This window comes from Diabrotica virgifera, chromosome 10 (assembly GCF_917563875.1).
Source record: "Diabrotica virgifera virgifera chromosome 10, PGI_DIABVI_V3a".
Lineage (NCBI taxonomy): Eukaryota > Metazoa > Arthropoda > Insecta > Coleoptera > Chrysomelidae > Diabrotica > Diabrotica virgifera.
Window position 1 is genome coordinate 25,397,036 of NC_065452.1, and position 18,809 is coordinate 25,415,844.

The 18,809-nt window shown below is 34.4% G+C and overlaps 1 protein-coding gene across 1 annotated transcript in view; it reads right to left on the bottom strand.

Annotated features, from left to right (window-relative positions):
• Positions 1–8,600, bottom strand: part of LOC114339796 (WD repeat-containing protein 35) — a 72,969-nt gene extending 64,369 nt beyond the window's left edge. Inside the window, exons 1-8 of the mRNA XM_028290480.2 lie at positions 8,514–8,600; positions 8,340–8,451; positions 8,107–8,285; positions 4,982–5,245; positions 1,038–1,203; positions 836–975; positions 558–776; positions 357–498 (exon numbers count right to left, since the gene is read on the bottom strand). Of these exons, the coding sequence (XP_028146281.1) occupies positions 357–498; positions 558–776; positions 836–975; positions 1,038–1,203; positions 4,982–5,245; positions 8,107–8,285; positions 8,340–8,451; positions 8,514–8,537 (1,246 nt within the window). The 5' untranslated portion in view covers positions 8,538–8,600. The remainder of the gene's footprint in view (positions 1–356; positions 499–557; positions 777–835; positions 976–1,037; positions 1,204–4,981; positions 5,246–8,106; positions 8,286–8,339; positions 8,452–8,513) is intronic.
• Positions 8,601–18,809: the final 10,209 nt, after the last annotated feature.

Consider the following 18,809-nt stretch of genomic DNA (forward strand, 5'->3'; position numbering starts at 1 on the left):
AGTCAATAAATTTTCGGTGCAAAAAATTAAAGCCAACCTATAAACTCAGTTTTTTGTGGTCTTTTCAAATGTGCAAACGAATTTTGAAAATTTCAATATACAGGGTGTTGTTCCAAGGTCACAATTATTTTATGTTTTTTTGTTAATCCGAACCTGGATTTTTCTTGTGATTAGTAAATGGGTCGTTCTAATGTAAATAAGTATTGATTATTTTTAAAATAAGTATTTGTTCATTAACTTTAATAATTTATTCTTAAAAGTTAATAATACCTGCTGTTTAGTAACCTCTTTTCCCCATTAAAGTATTTCCGTTTCTCAATGAAACACCCTGTATACAAATCAAAAGTATTTATTACCATCAACAGGTGTTCCTAAAGTATTATAGAGAATAAGACTATATTTGCCCAAAGCATCTTCATTTTCAGATCTTGTGGCAACAATGCAGTGATCTCCATAACCGGCTATGCCCAAAAGTGCGGCTACCCAACGAGTGTGGCACTAAAAACACCACATTTAAATAGGAGATTCTGAATATTTTAGTGAAACACTACGCTTACCTGATTATTACTAGTGTCCCAAAATGAAAGGCATATTCCAGGTTTGTGAGATCTAAATGAACTGAAAACAACAGTTTTCTTAAAATAGCACCACTTATAGTCAGGACGGATGTTAGCAAAGTAAACAAAAGAGTCGACAGCCAAAGCTACCCTTAAAGATCCACCTTCCCAAACACAACACGATATTGAGTTTCCAGGTACTTTTAAAGTTCTTAAATGCTAAAATAATTAAGGGCATTAATTATTATCACTACTGTGATACCAATAAAGTAGCATACCTCTCCAAATGGACTATAAAACTGAACCAGATTCACTTGTTTGTCTTCTGAAAACTGTCTACCACATATAGCCAGAAGAGAGCCATTATGGTTCCAAGCACAGTGCACAGCTAACATCCTAGTATCTACTACAATAGGATCTAAAATATATTTAAGGATAAAATGAATAAGAACCAATGCATAGCTTTTACACAAAACTTACTTGTATCACTTTCATTTCTCATTAATTGAATTTTTCCATTTTCAAAAGTTATAGCTAGATTTGGACCTAGTGAGTACATACTGCCGTTGACTCCATTATACCAATCAAGACCTACTATGGGAATCACATCAAACGTTGCATCATGACAAACTACGTTCAGTCTCATCTAAAGAAAGATTTAGTTGGATGTTATATTATTATAAGTGCTAACTTTTTCTATTTTCTATTTTTTTGTTGAGACAAGCCGTTTAAGTTTAAAATAAATCAATAGAATACAACAAACTGTCATATTTATGTTTCGTGGACCTTAATAAAGATATGATAAGGTTAAATTAAAGGATGTTATCCATTTATTGTACACAAGAGAAATATTGTTCATCCGCTATAACTTTTCCCATGCGTCACGATTAATTTTCAAACAAATTAAGTCAAAACATAAAGTGAAACGAACGCCGATGTGTAGGGGAGAGTTGGACAAAACGGGATACCATTCTTGTTTATTTTTATTACGGAGAAAATGTTAAAGAAATTATCATATTATTATTTTTTATAGGTATGTATAACATTTATTGAAGCACACAAAAAACATATTTTTAGCTACTTTTAATGACTGGAAAATAGTAAAAAAAAATATTTATTAAAGTCCTGCACATCCCGTTTTAGCATACGGTTGGATGGAACGGGATAGGTTCACAATATTTAATTTTTTGCATAAAATTATCTAAAAAGTATATGTAAGTAGATATATAAGACTGTAAAGCAAAATTTATCTTTGAAAAAACAATATGTTCAGTAGTCAGAAACTTAAAAATAGGCTTTTTTTATTTCTTATTGCAAAATGGGAAATAAGACGTCCAAGGTATTTTCAGTATACCTCTGTGCAGCCACATTTCAAAGGCCTCCAAACGGTTAATGGTAGATATTTTTAATGTCCATGCTTCGACACCATACAAAAGGACTGACTAAATGTAGCATTTAATCATGCGCTTTCAAAGTTGAAGTTGCAAGTTATCACTACAGAAGAATGACCTCATTTTTAAAAATGTCGTGCGGGCTATCTCGATTCTACATTTTATCTCTTTATCTGGATCTAGTTGTTCAGTAATATGGCAACCAAGATATTTAAAACTGGGTACTCTTTAAATTATATGACCATCAACATATAACCGTGAATCTTGATGGGCCAAACGGCTAAATACCATGTATTTTGTTTTTGAACAGTTTATATTTAGGCCAAACTCTCTTCCCACTGTGTCAATGGCATTTAAAAGGTGTTGTAATCCATTCATACCATCACTTAAAATAACTGTATCGTCTGCATATCTGATTGTATTTATCAGAATTCCATTAACTTTCACACCCCATTCCAAATTATGCAGCGCTTCCTTAAATATTCTATCTGAATATAAATTGAATAACAGTGGGGACAGTATACAACCATGTCTGACACTTCTTTGTATTTTGCATATTACTGTTGATTTTCCATTTATGCAAGCTGTCGCTGTTTGACGCCAGTATAATTTTTCTATGATTCGTACATCTTGACTATCAACTCCTTTATCCTTTAATATTTTAATTAATTTGTGATATTGTACTCGATCAAAGACCTTCTCATAGTCAATAAATACAGCAAAGACGTCTTTCCTTTGATCTCGACATTTCTGCAATAACACATTTAGTGCAAAGAGTGCGTCCTGGGTTCCCAGTCCATTTCTGAAGCCAAACTGTGTTTCATCCTGGTCTTCTTCACATTTATCTCTGATTCTACTGTGGATGATATATAGAAAGTTTTTCAAAGTGTGGCTCATAAGGCTTATCATTCTATAATCACTACAGTTTTTCGGACATTGTTTTTTGGATGATAAGCCTGATAAGCCTGAACATTACAATTAAATATCATGAGACAGGTAGAATCTTTGAAATGTGGCTTTATTGTAGATTGCTTAGAATATCATGGAAACAGCACATAATGAATTCAACAGTATTTAACATCATAAACAGAGAGCTAGAACTTATAACAAGAATTAAGAAGAGAAAGACTTACTCAGGGTGGTGCACAATAGGGAAAATTTTGATATAGTAATCGCAATCGAGCTGTAAAAGTAATCCAGAGATGGAACCCCCAAGGAAATAGAATAAGAGGAAGGCCCCATAAAACATGGATAGCCGACACAGAGGGGGATCTTAAAACCATGAACATCAGGCAGTGGCGAAGGAAAGTATCCGACAGGGCAGAATGGAAGAACATTGTTAAGGAGGCCAAGACTCACAAAGGGTTGTAGCGCCATTAGAAGAAGAAAGAAGAAGAATCACAATCCTCTAGTAATGGAGTATACCAGAAAAACAAGATTGATTCATTATTGCTGAACAAAATTAAGAAATGGAGGATGTTTTGACTTAAAATTATAATACACTGACCGGCACAAAAAACGGCCACCCTGCAAAATGGGTCATTTTTGATGTCTCGAATTTCCTAAACCTGTTGTCCGATATAAGTGATTTTTTTAATAGGTTATAGCCTTATCCTTTAACACTATCGCTGTAATAATATTGTTGCTAGACAGGTAAATTATCATCAGGTATACCGGGTGTACCAATCAAACTGTGTTTTTTTCTCAAAGTTCACCACATCCTGTGGAATATTCTAGCATTTATAAAATACTGAAATTAAAACCCAACTATAGCCTCATGTTTTCTTAACATTATGTTTGTTGATTTATTCGCTTACGTTGGATAATAAAAAAGTTAGGTATGTACTTTTAACAACTAGCCATGTTCTTCATCAATACAGGGTGTTTCTAATAAGTGTGACAAACTTTAAGAGGTAATTCTGCATGAAAAAATAATGACCGTTTGATTTATAAACATATGCCCGCAAATGCTTAGTTTCTGAGATACGGGATGTTAAATTTTTTTTACAAACCGATGATTTATTTATTGCTCTAAAACCGGTTGAGATATGCAAATGAAATTTGGTAGGTTTTAAGAGACAGTTATTGCACATTTTTTGACATGCAATTACGAATTTTATATTCTCCATTGGCGTGCACACGGATAATATGATGGGTAATATTACCCACATGCACGCCAATGGTGAATATAAAATTCTTAATTTTTTGTCAAAAAATGCGCAATAACAACCTCTTAATTAAAACTTACCAAATTTCATTTGCATATCTGAACCGGTTTTTAGAGCAATAAATAAATCGTCAGTTTGTAAGAAAAAATTCAACATCCCGTATTTTGGAAACAACGCATTTGCGGACATACATATGTCTATAAATCAAACAGTCATTATTTTTTCATGCAGAATTATCCCTTAAAGTTTGTCGCACTTATTTAGAAACACCCTGTATTGATGAAGAACATGGCTAGTTGTTAAAGTACCTAACTTTTTTATTATCCAACATAAGCAAATGAATCAAAAAATAGAATGTTAAGAAAACCTCAGGCTATAGTTGGGTATTAATTTCAGTAGGTATTTTATAAATGCTAGAATATTCCACAGGGTATGGTGAACTTTGAGAAAAAAACACAGTTTGATTGGTACACCTGGTATACAATGATAGTTTACCTGTCTGGCAACAATATTATTACAGCGATTATTGATAAAGAATAAGGCTATAACATATTAAAAAAATCACTTAAATCGGACAACAGGTTTATTAAATTCGAGACATCAAAAATGACCCATTTTGTAGGGTGGCCATTTTTTGTGCCGGTCAGTATATATGTTATTTTGTCATTAAGTAACTATAATTATGAGAACTCAGAAAAGTAATTTTAAATAAGATAGCTAAGATATTCAAAGTATGTAATTGTGTAAATATTAATAGCAAAAATGTAATAACTTAAGAAAACATAGAAAAGCATTTTAACAAATAAGTATACCTTTTATAAATGATTTTAGTCGTTTTTTTATAGAAAAGTATATTTTAACTTACCACAAAATTTCCTTGATTATCATATAGATGCAGCTGTCCATTTTTTAAACTAAATAATAGTAGTTTGTTATCAGGGGACCACTGTACTCCTGATAGCTGCACTTGCTTTAATTCCTTGCCCCAAATTCTGTTCCCACCAACACAGCCAACAATAACAGCACCATCCTCATAGATAATACAAATTTTTTGACCATCAGCACTCCAAGCCATCCCAACTACTGTTGATTTCTTACGATTGTTAATCATTTCTTCATACCAAGCACCCTACAAGTAGAAAGACTTAACTATATCTTGTCCATCTCCGTCTACCAAACATATGGAGTAATCATATGCGTAAATCACAAGATTTCTTCAAAATACTGTAACTCACGTCATTGTACACAATATTGATAACAATGTATTCAGTATTGGTGTTATCTGTATTGCGTACAAGGCTGTGAGTTAAGTTATTTTGAAGAAATATTGTGATTTATTCACGTGATTACACTGTCTGTTCAGTAGACGGAGTATAGGCACACAAATTGCAGAGAAAAAAATTATAATACAAATGAACTGTAAGAGATTATCTAAAGAGATCCAGAAACGTGTTGGAAAGACAAACAAACATACATCAAGGATATAGCAAAAGAAGCACAAGTAGCAGCAGAGATGGGGAATAGCAAAGTACTCTATAGTAAAATTAGAGAATTAAGTGCAGATAGAAGAACATGCAATATTATAAAGAGTAGAGAGCAACAAATACTAACAACAGAAGAAGAACAAATAGAGAGATGGGCAGTATATGGGGGATTACCGGAGAACCTTGAAGATCTAGATTTTATAGATGATATACGCTTACTGTCACAGAACAGACAACATATGCAGGAAAAGATAGAAGCGTTACAAACAGAAGCAAGCAAAGTCAGGTTAAAACTAAATAAAGGAAGGACCAAATCAATGAGCTTGAATGCGATACAAAATATACAACTACGAGTAAGAGAAGGAATTATAGAAGACATAGATGAGTTTAACCCCTTAACATGCACACTTGAGTTAACTCGAGAGCGCTAAACTGGCCAAAATGTGCACACTTGAAATAATTCGAGCGGCATTTTACGTTCCTACTATAATTTTTCACGCTCGAATGCGATCGAGAATTGAAAATAATAATGTGAAGCAAGAAAAAACAATTGTTTTATTGATATTTATCATTTACATGTGATTGTAAGCTATAAAACTTACTTATTTAGAAAAAATTATACTCCTTTTTCTACTGAGGTATCACTTATGACTTATCTCTTCATTGTGAGCCGCTTTCAGACAAAAATTGTGCATTAAGGGGTTAAATATCTAGGAAGTACTATGTCGAAAAAGAATAGAGAACTCAGAGACATTGACAAAAAGATAAATAAGCCAAGGAGCACTTTTGCAAGACTATATCGCCTGGTGAGAACACTAGTGACGAAACTTCAAAATGAACATTTAGAGATAATCTTATTTGAAGTTTTGGTGAAACTGCTAAACAGTATAACTGACTAATAGGTAATAATTTTGCAGAATTTTTCTAATAATATGCTTCTAGTCATTTAAACTAATTGGTAGAAGTAATTTTATTTTAAGAAAAGATGGATATTGTATTTATTTTTGATTTTTTTTCTGCGTTACGCCATTATTGCATTATCGAGGATGTGTAATTTGATATTTGGCCACTATACTTTACTACTACTATACTACAACAGTTTAATTTTTGTTTTAAGTAATTAAAAAATTTACTTTTAAAAATAAATTAAACGCATCAAATAAAATATTTTATTGTAAACAGCAAACAGTTCTTCGCAAAATGATAGAAAAATAACAAAATAAGATCTTAAGTAATAATTATTAACATTATGTCTGTTAACAAGAAAACGATAAACATGACAAAAGATAAAAAGTAAGCAAAATAACTATAAATAATAAAATTAAATTCATCATTTCACTCACGTATGTTTCGTATTTCAAACTACTAAAGAAATTATTGTGGGTAGAAGGAATTGATTTATTTTGTAAGACTTCTTTTTAGAAATGAATATTGGTTCTCGATAGTGTGGAATTAAACAATACTGATCCAAAGTGGATGGTCGCTTTCTTGATTTGCTATTCTAAGTACCTAAGAACGATTGAAACTAAGTTTCTGTATAAGAAGTTTTATAAAAAAACCACAAAAGCAAAAATGACATCACAGACAAAAGTGCTCATTCGCCGCTATTGCACATTGCACTACTATCTTTAATAAGATATCTAATATTGCAAATACATACAAGCATGGCGTAATTACAAATTCACCAGTGTTGATCTAAAGTTTGGTGTGCTTTCGTCGTTAATGCATCAAAATATTTGACAAATTCACAATACCATAAAGACTTGTAGGCGCCCTCTAGTAATAAGGAAATTAAATAATGGTTAGCCGATATTGCACATAAAAGAGGGCATATTTAGATGTTCTCACTAGGCGATATAAGATATGGCATACAAGCACCCTGCCAACCCATAAAAAAATAATATAATAGCGAGGATTGCCATCCTCGCTCCTAGTGGCGTCCATTACAAAATCATTGGTGCTACAAAATCGCCTGTTTCAGCCACTTTGTGGATCCACTCAGTAGCGCTGTAGAGTGGCTAGTCATGGCAGTGGCAATCATGGCGAAGGAAGGAACATCGAAACAGGACATCCAGTAGAAAATTCAACAGGGTCGAAATATGGTACAAATACTAAACTCATTACTTTGGTCTACTAAAATTAGTTTAGAAACCAAAATGACAATTTATAAGTCAGTTGTAGAACCAATTTTGATGTACAGATCTGAATGTTGGCAAATGACAAGTGAGCTACATGATGCCTTCACCAATGTGCGGACGTCTCGCATGTATGCAACTGATTATGCATGTATAAGTCTTAGGAACATCCGCATGCAATGTGTTAAACTTTGTTCAATGGAATAGAAGCAGGAGAGGAACACCAGCACTAGAGAAGGAATCAGAGGAATAATGCGAGATAGAGCCATAAATAAGGAAGAATGGACTGACAGAAAAAGATGGAGATCAAAATGCGGGATGCGGCACAGACTGTAGGACTACCATAGATATAAATAGCATATAATACTTACTTTGTATAGCATCCACACAATTATCACACCATTTTGATCACTAGTTGTTAGTTTTTTATGAGATTCATTCCATACTAAGACTTGAATATTTTCTGTATGGCCCTCCAGAGTTTGATTCATAGATAGGTTACTGGTAGCAGGTAACCCTTTATTTTTAGCAGCGCCGTCAGTTTCATTGGCTAAAAAATAAATGGGTTGTTAATCATATCGCTATAATAAACAAACATTCTTACATGCATCCAGTTTTAGAACCTTTAAAAGACCATTTTCTCCTCCAACTGCTATGTAACCATCTAGTTTATTCCAAGCTATTGCATTGATGTTGGTGTTATTTGGAATTGCAATCTGAAAAAAAATAATAACTAAATTAGGCTATCAAATTATGATTTATTATATTAAATTTATACCTTTTTACTTAAATATATAAACATTTTGAAGTTTCACTTGAATGAAATTCCAAATTACTTTGTTTTGAAAATATCAACATTTCAGTTGCTATGACAATGACAGATGACAATTCAGCTCGTATGTATGCCAAGGTTGTAAATAATACAGGTCGCGTCAAATCAGCACTTGTGACGTCATTCGATGTGCTAATGGAGCATACATTTAATTTAATTATTCTGAAAACTGTTTTATTTTGAGACATGTTTTGTGACATGTTATTTTATATGGGATTTATACAGTATGGTGCAAATGTTTGGAATAAATTCGTTATTTCGTAAGCCAGTGACTTTAAGGAAAAATCCTGAGACAGACAATTTAAGCGTGATGACGTAATCGATGATTTTTTTAATGAGAATAGGGGTCGTGTGCTAGCTTATTTGAAAGGTTATTCAATTTTCTATTCAGTAATATAAATATTGACATAATTATTTATACAGGGTGTCCAAGAAAAATTATTTTGAATTAAATTAATTGACACGAAAAGAATAATGTAATACATTACATACAAATTACATACTATGTAATTGATTTAATTCAAAATACATTCTACTGGGGTCAGAAAACAGAAAAAAAATGTTAATTTAGTAAATAAACATTTAGGCCTGGATCCCGCGTACAAAAAAATTTGATAAATAGCAAGCTGAAAATTTGTTAATAACTTAACGGTGTCTAGTCGGACAAACTTTGATGTACGGGAACACTGGAACAGCGGAAGTTTTAATTGTGGAACAGTTTAAAAATTTCTAACGTCAGATACGAAAACGTCCCATGTATTTTGTCGGAAATTACATCCAATTGATTTGTTACCCTTTCATTAAACTCTCATACAAGAATCAGACTGCTATTACTAACCAACATGATTCCTGTCATTTGACATGTTCTTCGTGTTCCACTCATTAAAATGCCCAGTAGGTGATAAACATCAGTCTGATTTTTGCATGAGAGTTTAATGAAATAGAACAAATCAATTGGAAGTCCTGTCCGACAAAATACATGGAACGTTTTCGTAGGTCTGACGTTCCAAATTTTTAACCTGTTCCACAATTAAAACGTAAACCACAAACATTTGCACCATGTATCTGACAGCCACATTTTATATATTTTTTTGATATTCCGATTTCTAATCCGGAAATGGTATTTAAAAAAGTTTGAAATCAAAAAATATTGAATGATATTAACACGTTAACTGACACGAGAAGCAAGTATGCATCTCATAAACTAATCTTATTACTGACGCGACAAGAAGTAGGTACCGTTGCGTCTCATGCCTTAGTGTATTTTAACATGATAATGATAGAACTGTGCTTCACAATCATCATCAACCTGTACGCGTCCACTGCTGGACATAGGTCTCCCTCAGTTCTTTCCGTCTGCCTCTGTCTTGTGCGGCTTGCATTCACTTACTGCTAACACGCTTCAGGTCGGCGCAGTCCCTCTGGTTGATGGTACTTTGATCCGCAGTGCTTCTTGTCTTCTCCTGTCGTTTTGTCCAAGGATTATCTGATATCTGACGACGTTTTTAGATAGTGTCTTTTGTTTTTGTTCTACGGCGTATTTCTTCGTTTGGGATTTGGTCTCTCAGAGAGACACCCAACGTCTGGCGCTCCGTAGCCCCCTGAGTAGTGTTGCCCAAATGCAAGACCAAGACGAGACTTAGATAGTCTTGGTCTTGGTCTTGCGCCAGTTCACCTGGTCTTGGTCTTGGTCTTGGTATTGCGCTCCCGGTCTTGGTCTTGGTCTTGCAGCAAGAGTCTTGCAAGTCTCGCAGTTGCCCATTAGCATATTGCATATCTTAGAACAACGTAACAGAGTAGGTACATTTTAAGATTGAATATCATAGCCATAGGAAAAACAAAACCTAATTAATAAATATCTGACACCGGGTGGGGTTTGAACTCACGGTGTACGTGATCCGTGCCCATATTCTAACTAACTAAAGTTTATTATAGAAACATGTATTTGCTATTCACTATCTGTGATTTGAAAAGCATTCAATTCGGTGACAGATCTGTACAGTATGTTAATGCCAGTTCTAATTTTTATCCACTACGTTGGGCTGGACAGACCAGTATGGGTTTCAGATTTTATGGCACGTCAGCTGCTTCACAAGCAGAGTGAAACTTACTCTTCAATATCTCACTTGTTAGCCTTATATATAAGGCTATATAGCCGTATTCTTTAACAATATCGCTGGAAAAATATTGTTGCTAGACAGGTAAAGTGTCATTGTATACCGGATACCGGGTATACCAATCAAACTGTATTTTTTTCTCAAAGTTCGCATCATTTTGTGGAATATTCTAGCATATAAAATACTGAAATTAAAACCCAACTATAGTCTAATGTTTTCTTAACATTCTGTTTTTGATTCATTCGCTTATGTTGTATAACAAAAAAGTTAGGTATTTTATCAACTAGCCATGTTTTTCATTAATACAGGGTGTTTTTAAATAAGTATGGCAAACTTTAAGGGGTAATTCTAAACAAACGAGTCATGTTAAAATGACGTATGCATGACTTTTACGTATGCATGCCAATGGTGAATATTAAATTCTTAATTGTATGTCAAAAATGCGCAATAACTACCTCATAAAACTCACCAAATTTCATTTGCATATCTCAACCGGTTTTAGAGCAATAAATAAATCCTCAGTTTGTAAGAAAAATTTTAATACCCCTATTTCGGAAACGAAGCATTTGCGGACATACCCTCCTATTATAGGTGAAACTCACAAAGTGCACTTTTTTGAGATTTTGACATTTTCATCAATTTGAACTCAATACGGTACTGTCAGCTCTGAAGAAATCAACTGGGGCTCTATTCTAATTGCTGAGATAATTTATGGTATACTTCACTACAAGCATGATTGTGAATTTCGGTTTCAAGGTAAAACTCATTAAAACTTATTATTGCCCTTAGTGAATTTTTCTTTACAATCTGGAGTGCCGAATCGGTAATACATATTATTTAGTGATCTTTCAAACAATACATTATTAAACATAACTGTTTATTATTTTTGTGTTCATTATCTATTCGGCGATTGATTAAAGAAATGAGCTTAAATTATTTCTTTGTAGCAAATATTTTACATAATCTATTTTGCGATCAAGCAGGCGACTTGTGTGTTATATTGTATTGTTGAAACTGTATATTATTCGTGTGCATTATCTGTTCGGCGATTGATTAAAAAAATATGGGTTTAAATTTATTTGTAACAGATAGCCTACGCTTACATAATGGGTAATATTATCTATTTTATGGTTAAGCAGGCGACTTTTGTGGCTGTCGCCGAAAATTATGGCATTTATTTTCAAACAACGAAACTTATTGTTCATTTTTTAAAGAATAGACTGTTATTTTTGATAGGTCGTTAGTATGTAGTTGTAAGTCAGCAAAATTTTGTATAGGTACCTTTGTATGTATAAAATGGATGTTGATATTTGAACAGTAACATTACTTCTGTTTCTATCACATGTGATTTTCTATAGAGGCAACTATTTTGTATAAACTTATTTATGTATGTACTTAATAATTATTTATTAACATTGTATTCATTACCTATTTCATTTTGAATCCCAACGTCATGACACTTTACGGAGATAAATTCATTAACTTCTCAATATCCAATAATTGTGTTCATAGAAAAACTCATCAAGTACAAAGTGTAGCTATTGAATTTTACCTCTAATAGGACATACCTATGTTTATAAATCAAATCAAACTGTCATTATTTTTCGTGCTGAATTACCCTGTAAGGTTACCATACTTATACAACATAAACGAATGAATTAAAAAACAGAATGTTAAGAAAATAGGTATTTAAAAACACAGTTTGATTGGTACACTCGTACCAAAAACCTGGACAATTAAGTTCAGAGCAAAGAAATCGTCTGCTGTTAAAGATGTGCAAAATATTTTATTCTCCTATATACTCCCTAAAACGACTTTCAGTTCTAACCGCAAGACGCAAGAGTCTCGCAGGCTTAGTCTTGTTCTTGCTTAAGTCTTGCATGCTAAGTCTTGGTCTTGGTCTTGCTAAAATTAGTCGGTCTTGGTCTTGGTCTTGGTCTTGCGAAAACGCAAGACCAAGACCGATTTTGGGCAACACTACCCTTGAATCACGCAAAACGTGTTCATTATTTAAGTGTTAATGTTTCCGCTCCATAAGTGAGTACAGGTAACACACATTGGTCAAAGGTTTTCCTTTTAAAGCATGTGGGTAGTTCCGATTAAAATATTAGTTTAATTTACAAAACGATGCCCAGGCTAATACTTTGCGACGTGGTAGGTCACATGTGTGGTTATCTCTACCCAACCGAATGTCATGTCATAAGTACTCGTACGAGGCGGTCTGCTCAATATCCTTTCCATCAACAGCAACAGCAATATTACCGTTTATCACCAGAGTAGTCATTATTTGTGTCTTAGTCTTATTATATATATTAATATCTATAGATATTAATCTTTAGTCCAGTGATATAATTTTTCCAAGATTATTATTGTTGCATCATCCATACTGACTGACATCTCCTTTTATGTTGATACCATACTCGTTCAGATCTGTCTTGTGGCAAGCAAGTGTGTTCTAATATATGTTGTGGATAACTTCGGACAGACGGTGTCTCTTTGCTACACTCCTCACTATATACCTACGGAATTTTTTTATTTCTTGTTCATATAGTCTTATGCTAGCCGAGTTATTTTTGTAGATATATTTGATTATGTTAGTGTAGCGATGATCTATTCGGCATTCTGTCAATGCTTTTAACATTTTCTGCTGGCTTATGGTAGGTATAGAATGCTTTCTCGTAGTCGTTTGTTGTATTCTAATGCAGGTCGTACAAGACAGACTCAGATGGCAAGAGCTGAGAGAGATCTGTGTCCAGCAGTAGACGCGTACAGGTTGATGATGATGATAATGAGATATAGACTTCTCTATCAGGTTGTTTATCACTAGTAAGTGGTCGTTAGTACTGTCTACTTCTTCTTCAGCCTGTTTGCATCCACTCCTGGACAAAGGCCTCCGCATGAGTTCTCCACTCTTCTCTGTTTTGTGCTATTTGGTGCCAGTTTGGTCCCATTTTAGTTTTGATGTCGTCTAGTCATCGTTTTTGTGGTCTTCCTCTACTACGACTGTGCTCGCGTGGTCTCCAATGTACAATGTTTCTCGTCCACCTTTCGATGTTTTGTCGTGCCACGTGTCCTACCCAGTTCCATTTCATTTGCGCAATTCTTCCACTTACATCTTCCACCTTAGTCTTTCTTCGCACTTCCTCATTTCGTATATGTTCCGTCAGAGATACTCCTAACATAGTTCGTTCGATCGCCCTCTGTGTCATTCTCAATCAATTGGCTGATACCTCTGTAAGTCAGGGGCCCGTCTGGGTAGGCAAGGTAGGCGCTGCCTAACCTCTTCAAATGTACAATACAATAATAAATTATTTATTAATATAAATTACTTATTTCAAAATTGTAATTTATAAATTTTGACACAATGCGTAAGTATCTAAAATAAAAAAGCTACTTTTTAATTTCTCTTCAAAGTTGTAATTATTGTACGCTCCTCGTAGTAGTACTACTGACTTCTAAATTATGGCACTACCCTATGGTCAGGCACTTTCATAGATATATAATACTCTAGATTGCGCCCTGCGATCTTAAAATGGGTGACGGTTGCGACAGAGATAAATGAGCCTATTTGGTCGGTAGTCTCTTTTTAATTTAAGGGGAATATCTACGACGTGAATATCCCACTTTATCGAGTAATATGTGTTGACAGTTGGAGCGGGTGGTGACGGGAAATGGTCTTTGGTCTTCGGACGTGGATAATCGTGGTTCGAATCCCATACCAACTTTACTTTTTTTATTTAATCAATATTGCGTTTATTAGATATTTTTACATCTGAAAAATGGACCTAAGTAAATCTAGCAGATAATAAATGTATGTATAGTAAGTTAATATTGGAATACATAATTTGTGAACTGCATAGTAAAATAAAAGTCATTCGTTATTAATATAAATTCGTCCTTATTCGAATGATGTGAATGTTTGTTTTGCTTCTACTTTTTTAAAAAATTGTAACAATAGTTTCATAAATAAAAATAATGTCTAATTACTTATAATTGAATCGGTCATTTCAAAAACAGCAAAGTCCACAATTTTCAGAAACTAACTTTTTGAGAGAAATATACTCCTTTAAGATAAACGTTGTGTGCAAAAACGACACCAGTCCAGTAAAAACATTAGGAACAAAACTACAATATAACTCTGAATTTTGATGTCATCCATTTAATCCATCTTTTTACTATATAGTTAGTTTTCTTTGCTCTTCTGTAAAATTAGGAATATGTCACTCATGTTGTTTTTGAAATGACCGATTCAATTAATAAATCGATGGTACATTATGTTGATATTAATTATTGGTAATTTTTTACGAATATTTTTAACAATTACTTTATACTATTCTACAATTAACTTATTAAAAAAATAACATTGGCTTTTATATTTTTAAAAATCTATAGGTACCTACACAGTTTTTCTTATTTGTTATATATTTCTTTGCATAGATTTACTTTAGAGATGTAATAATATCTAACAAACGCAATATTGATTAAATAAAAAATAAAAAAAGTAAAGATTGGTATGGGATTCGAACCAGGATTATCCACGTCCGAAGACAAACGACCAGTTCTCGTCGCCATCCGCTCGAACTGTCAAACCATCTAAAATACTCGACGACAGAGTAGGATAGTGACGTCGTCGATACTCCCCTTGAATTAGAAAGAGACTACCGACCAAATAGGCTCATTTATCTCTGTCGCAACCGTCACCCATTTTAAGATCGTAAGGCACAATCTAGAGTATTATATATCTATGGGCACTTTAAAATCCGCCTAACCTAAAGAACAGAACAGAATGATATGCGTCTCTCATTCTTACGCTAAGCACAGCGCTGTTGTAACTGTGGCTGTGGCTTGCCTAGCCCTAGTGAACGAGAATTTCCGGGAACTTTTTGGGGCTAAATTAGGCTACATTTGTTTGCGCCTTCGGCAATGGTTGTCTCGAGCTGCATCTCGGGATAGCCAATTGTATGTTTTAGGATCCTGACTACAAATACTGAAAAAACTAAAAGGGCTTTTTCTGATATCTCTAACGCGAAGCAAAATATCGAAAATTCGCAGTAGATAGCGTTTAAAATTTAAATTTGAGTTGACTATGACTATCTTAAAAAATGTGAACCATCACACTTGCTTGACTGCAAAATTTTAAATCTGTATTTATTTTGATACCCGCAATAGGGGTGTCTTCATCTTTAATGCGACACACTGTGTATATAGGTATACGAGTATATAATATGTAGAGTATAGAGCAGAGGTGGCCAAACTGTGGCTCGCGAGCCACATGTGGCTCTTTGAAGGATTATTTGTGGCTCTCAATAAATGTTCCTGAATTACTTTTAATTTTTATATTTTAAAATGTCTTAAATTACTGACAACAAATATAAAAGACTAAGTGTAACATCAGGACCTGGACAAGGATACCTTATCACTGTTGCTGTTCAATTTGGTAGAAATGTGATAAGTAAAATACCATCTGAGCTGACAGGAGGATTTGCGAATTGAGGATCAAAACGATTGTTGGCCTTTGCTGGTGATATTATAGGTGCAATCGCCCATTCTACAAAAGACGTGAGTCACTTACTGTCACTTGCTGTTGCGTTTAGTAAATTTCAATTTCCGACTTATCATCGACTTATTTCTTATGCTATAAATAATGACGCACGGGTAAAGATTCAGGGACTCAACTGTATATAGATTCGGGTTAGAACGTCCTGCGACGTTGTCCGATGCCCAATTGCCATCGAGTCCTATCATTACAATCGTCCTCTGTCAATCCTCGTTCGCTCATTGATCTTCGAACTCCTTTCATCCACGATTTCTTTGGTCTTCCTCGTTTCCTGTGTTCCGGTGGTATCCATTTTGCTATATATACAGACATAATAGAGTAATATAGTACATATAGTATTAAATTGTTTTAACTTTAAACAAATAATTTTTATTTTATAGTACCCGAGTATCCCGAATAAAATACGTGCCTCCTAGTGGCGGGATACAGCAACAATACATTGGCTTATAGGGCAGTCCTTACAGTAGGGATCCTGGTCTATACAGAAAAATGCAGGCGGGTGTGGGGTAATACTGCACTTTGGTTGCATTGGTGGTGTATTGGCTAAACGTGCCGGGTATGGTGCTGATAGAAAAGGTATTCAGGCATCAAATATCCGACAAAATCTTTTCAGGCCATAATAATGAAAAGACCTTCTCCAAAGATATAAAAACTTATACTGAAATGATGGCATCTCCTGAGGTAAAATATACCGGAAGTAAAATGAGCCTCCGTTCGGATCTCCGGGTGAGGACTATCTCAGGGGGAACACCATTGCAGGTTAGAAAAATCAGGATAGGGTCGTGGAATCTTGGTAGTCTTACAGGTAAGAGTCTGGAGTTAGTGGATGCGCTCAAACGAAGGAGAGTTCAAATTGCTTGCATTCAAGAAACTAGGTGGAAAGGTCAAAGGGCGAAAGAACTAGGTGAATGTTACAAATTGTGGTATGCAGGGAGTAGTAACACTAGAAATGGAGTTGGTATAATTGCTGATAGTGAAATGAAAGATAACGTAGTGGAAGTTGTAAGAACGAGTGATAGAATGATATCAGTGAAATTTGTAATTGATAAAGAGGTATTAAATGTTGTGTGTGTGTGTGTGTATGCTCCTCAAACAGGTCTGGGTGAGAATGAAAGAAGAGCTTTCTATGGCCAATTAGGAGACGTCCTGAGTGATATTCCGTCAGAGGAGAAAGTTATAATAGGAGGTGATTTCAATGCACATGTGGGCCAAGGCAAGGCAGGATACGAAACAATACATGGGGGTTTAGGCTTTGGAACTAGTAATGAAGCTGGAGATGACATTCTTGAATTAGCAACAGCATTGGATATGGCCATTGTTAACACATTCTTTAAAAAGAGAGAAACTCAACTTATTACCTACAAAAGTGGACAACATCAATCCCAAATAGACTACTTCATGATAAGGAAAGAAGACATACGTGAATGCAAGGACTGCAAGGTAATATTTAGTGAGACAGTAAGCCAACAACATAAGCTGCTTGCTCTGGATATCGAAGTAAAAAACGAAACTAAACAAAAATATCGGAGAGGACCACAAAAAATCAAGTGGTGGCTGCTAAAAGAAGAGAAAGAAGGTCTATTCAGGAGAAGAATAGTAGAAAAAATATGTTGGAACATGAAAGGAAGCCCTAATAAAATTTGGAGAAAAATGGCCAGTAATATTAGAGAGACTGCTATTGAAATACTTGGAAAAACGCCAGGAAAAAAGTTTGAGGATAAAGAGACTTGGTGGTGGTCAAACGAAGTACAAGAAAAAATAAAAGAGAAGAGAAAATTATATAAAAAGTGGCAAGAAACCAGATCCGACAGAGATCTTCAAAACTATATGGTAGCGAAAAAGGAAGCGAAAGTAGTGGTAGCAAAAGCCAAAGCAGAAGCGTATTCAAACCTACACGATCAACTTGATACCAGGGAAGGCGAAACGAAGATATATAAAATAGCCAAGCAGAGAGCAAAGAAAGCAAAAGATTTGAATCGGATTAGATGTATCCAAGATGAAAATAATAAAATACTAGTTCACGAAAGGGATGTCAAATAGAGATGGAGAAAGTACTTTGACAGCTAATTAAATGAAGAATTTGACAGGCAGCCTGTAGGGTCAACGGAGACAGTAGCAGCAATGGTCACCAAAATAACAAAGGAGGAAGTGGCTCAAGCGCTTCAAAAAATAAAGGAAAAGCGGTAGGACCAGATGATATTCCTGGGGAAGCATGGAGAGCATTGAGAGAGACAGGAACAAGGTGACTAGCAGGTCTATTTAATAGAATTATGGAAGTTGGACAAATGCCAGACGAATGGAGAAGCAGTATACTGGTACCTGTTTACAAAAACAAGGGAGATATACAACAATGTACAGACTACAGGGCTATAAAACTGCTTAGCCACACCATGAAAATATGGGAAAGAGTAATTGATAGACGGATACGTGAAGAGACCGAAATATCCGAGAATCAATTTGGCTTTATGCAGGGCAGATCAACAACATATGCAATTTTCATTATAAGGCAGTTGATGGAAAAATACAGGAGTAAAGAAACAAACGCTCATATGGTACTCATTGATCTTG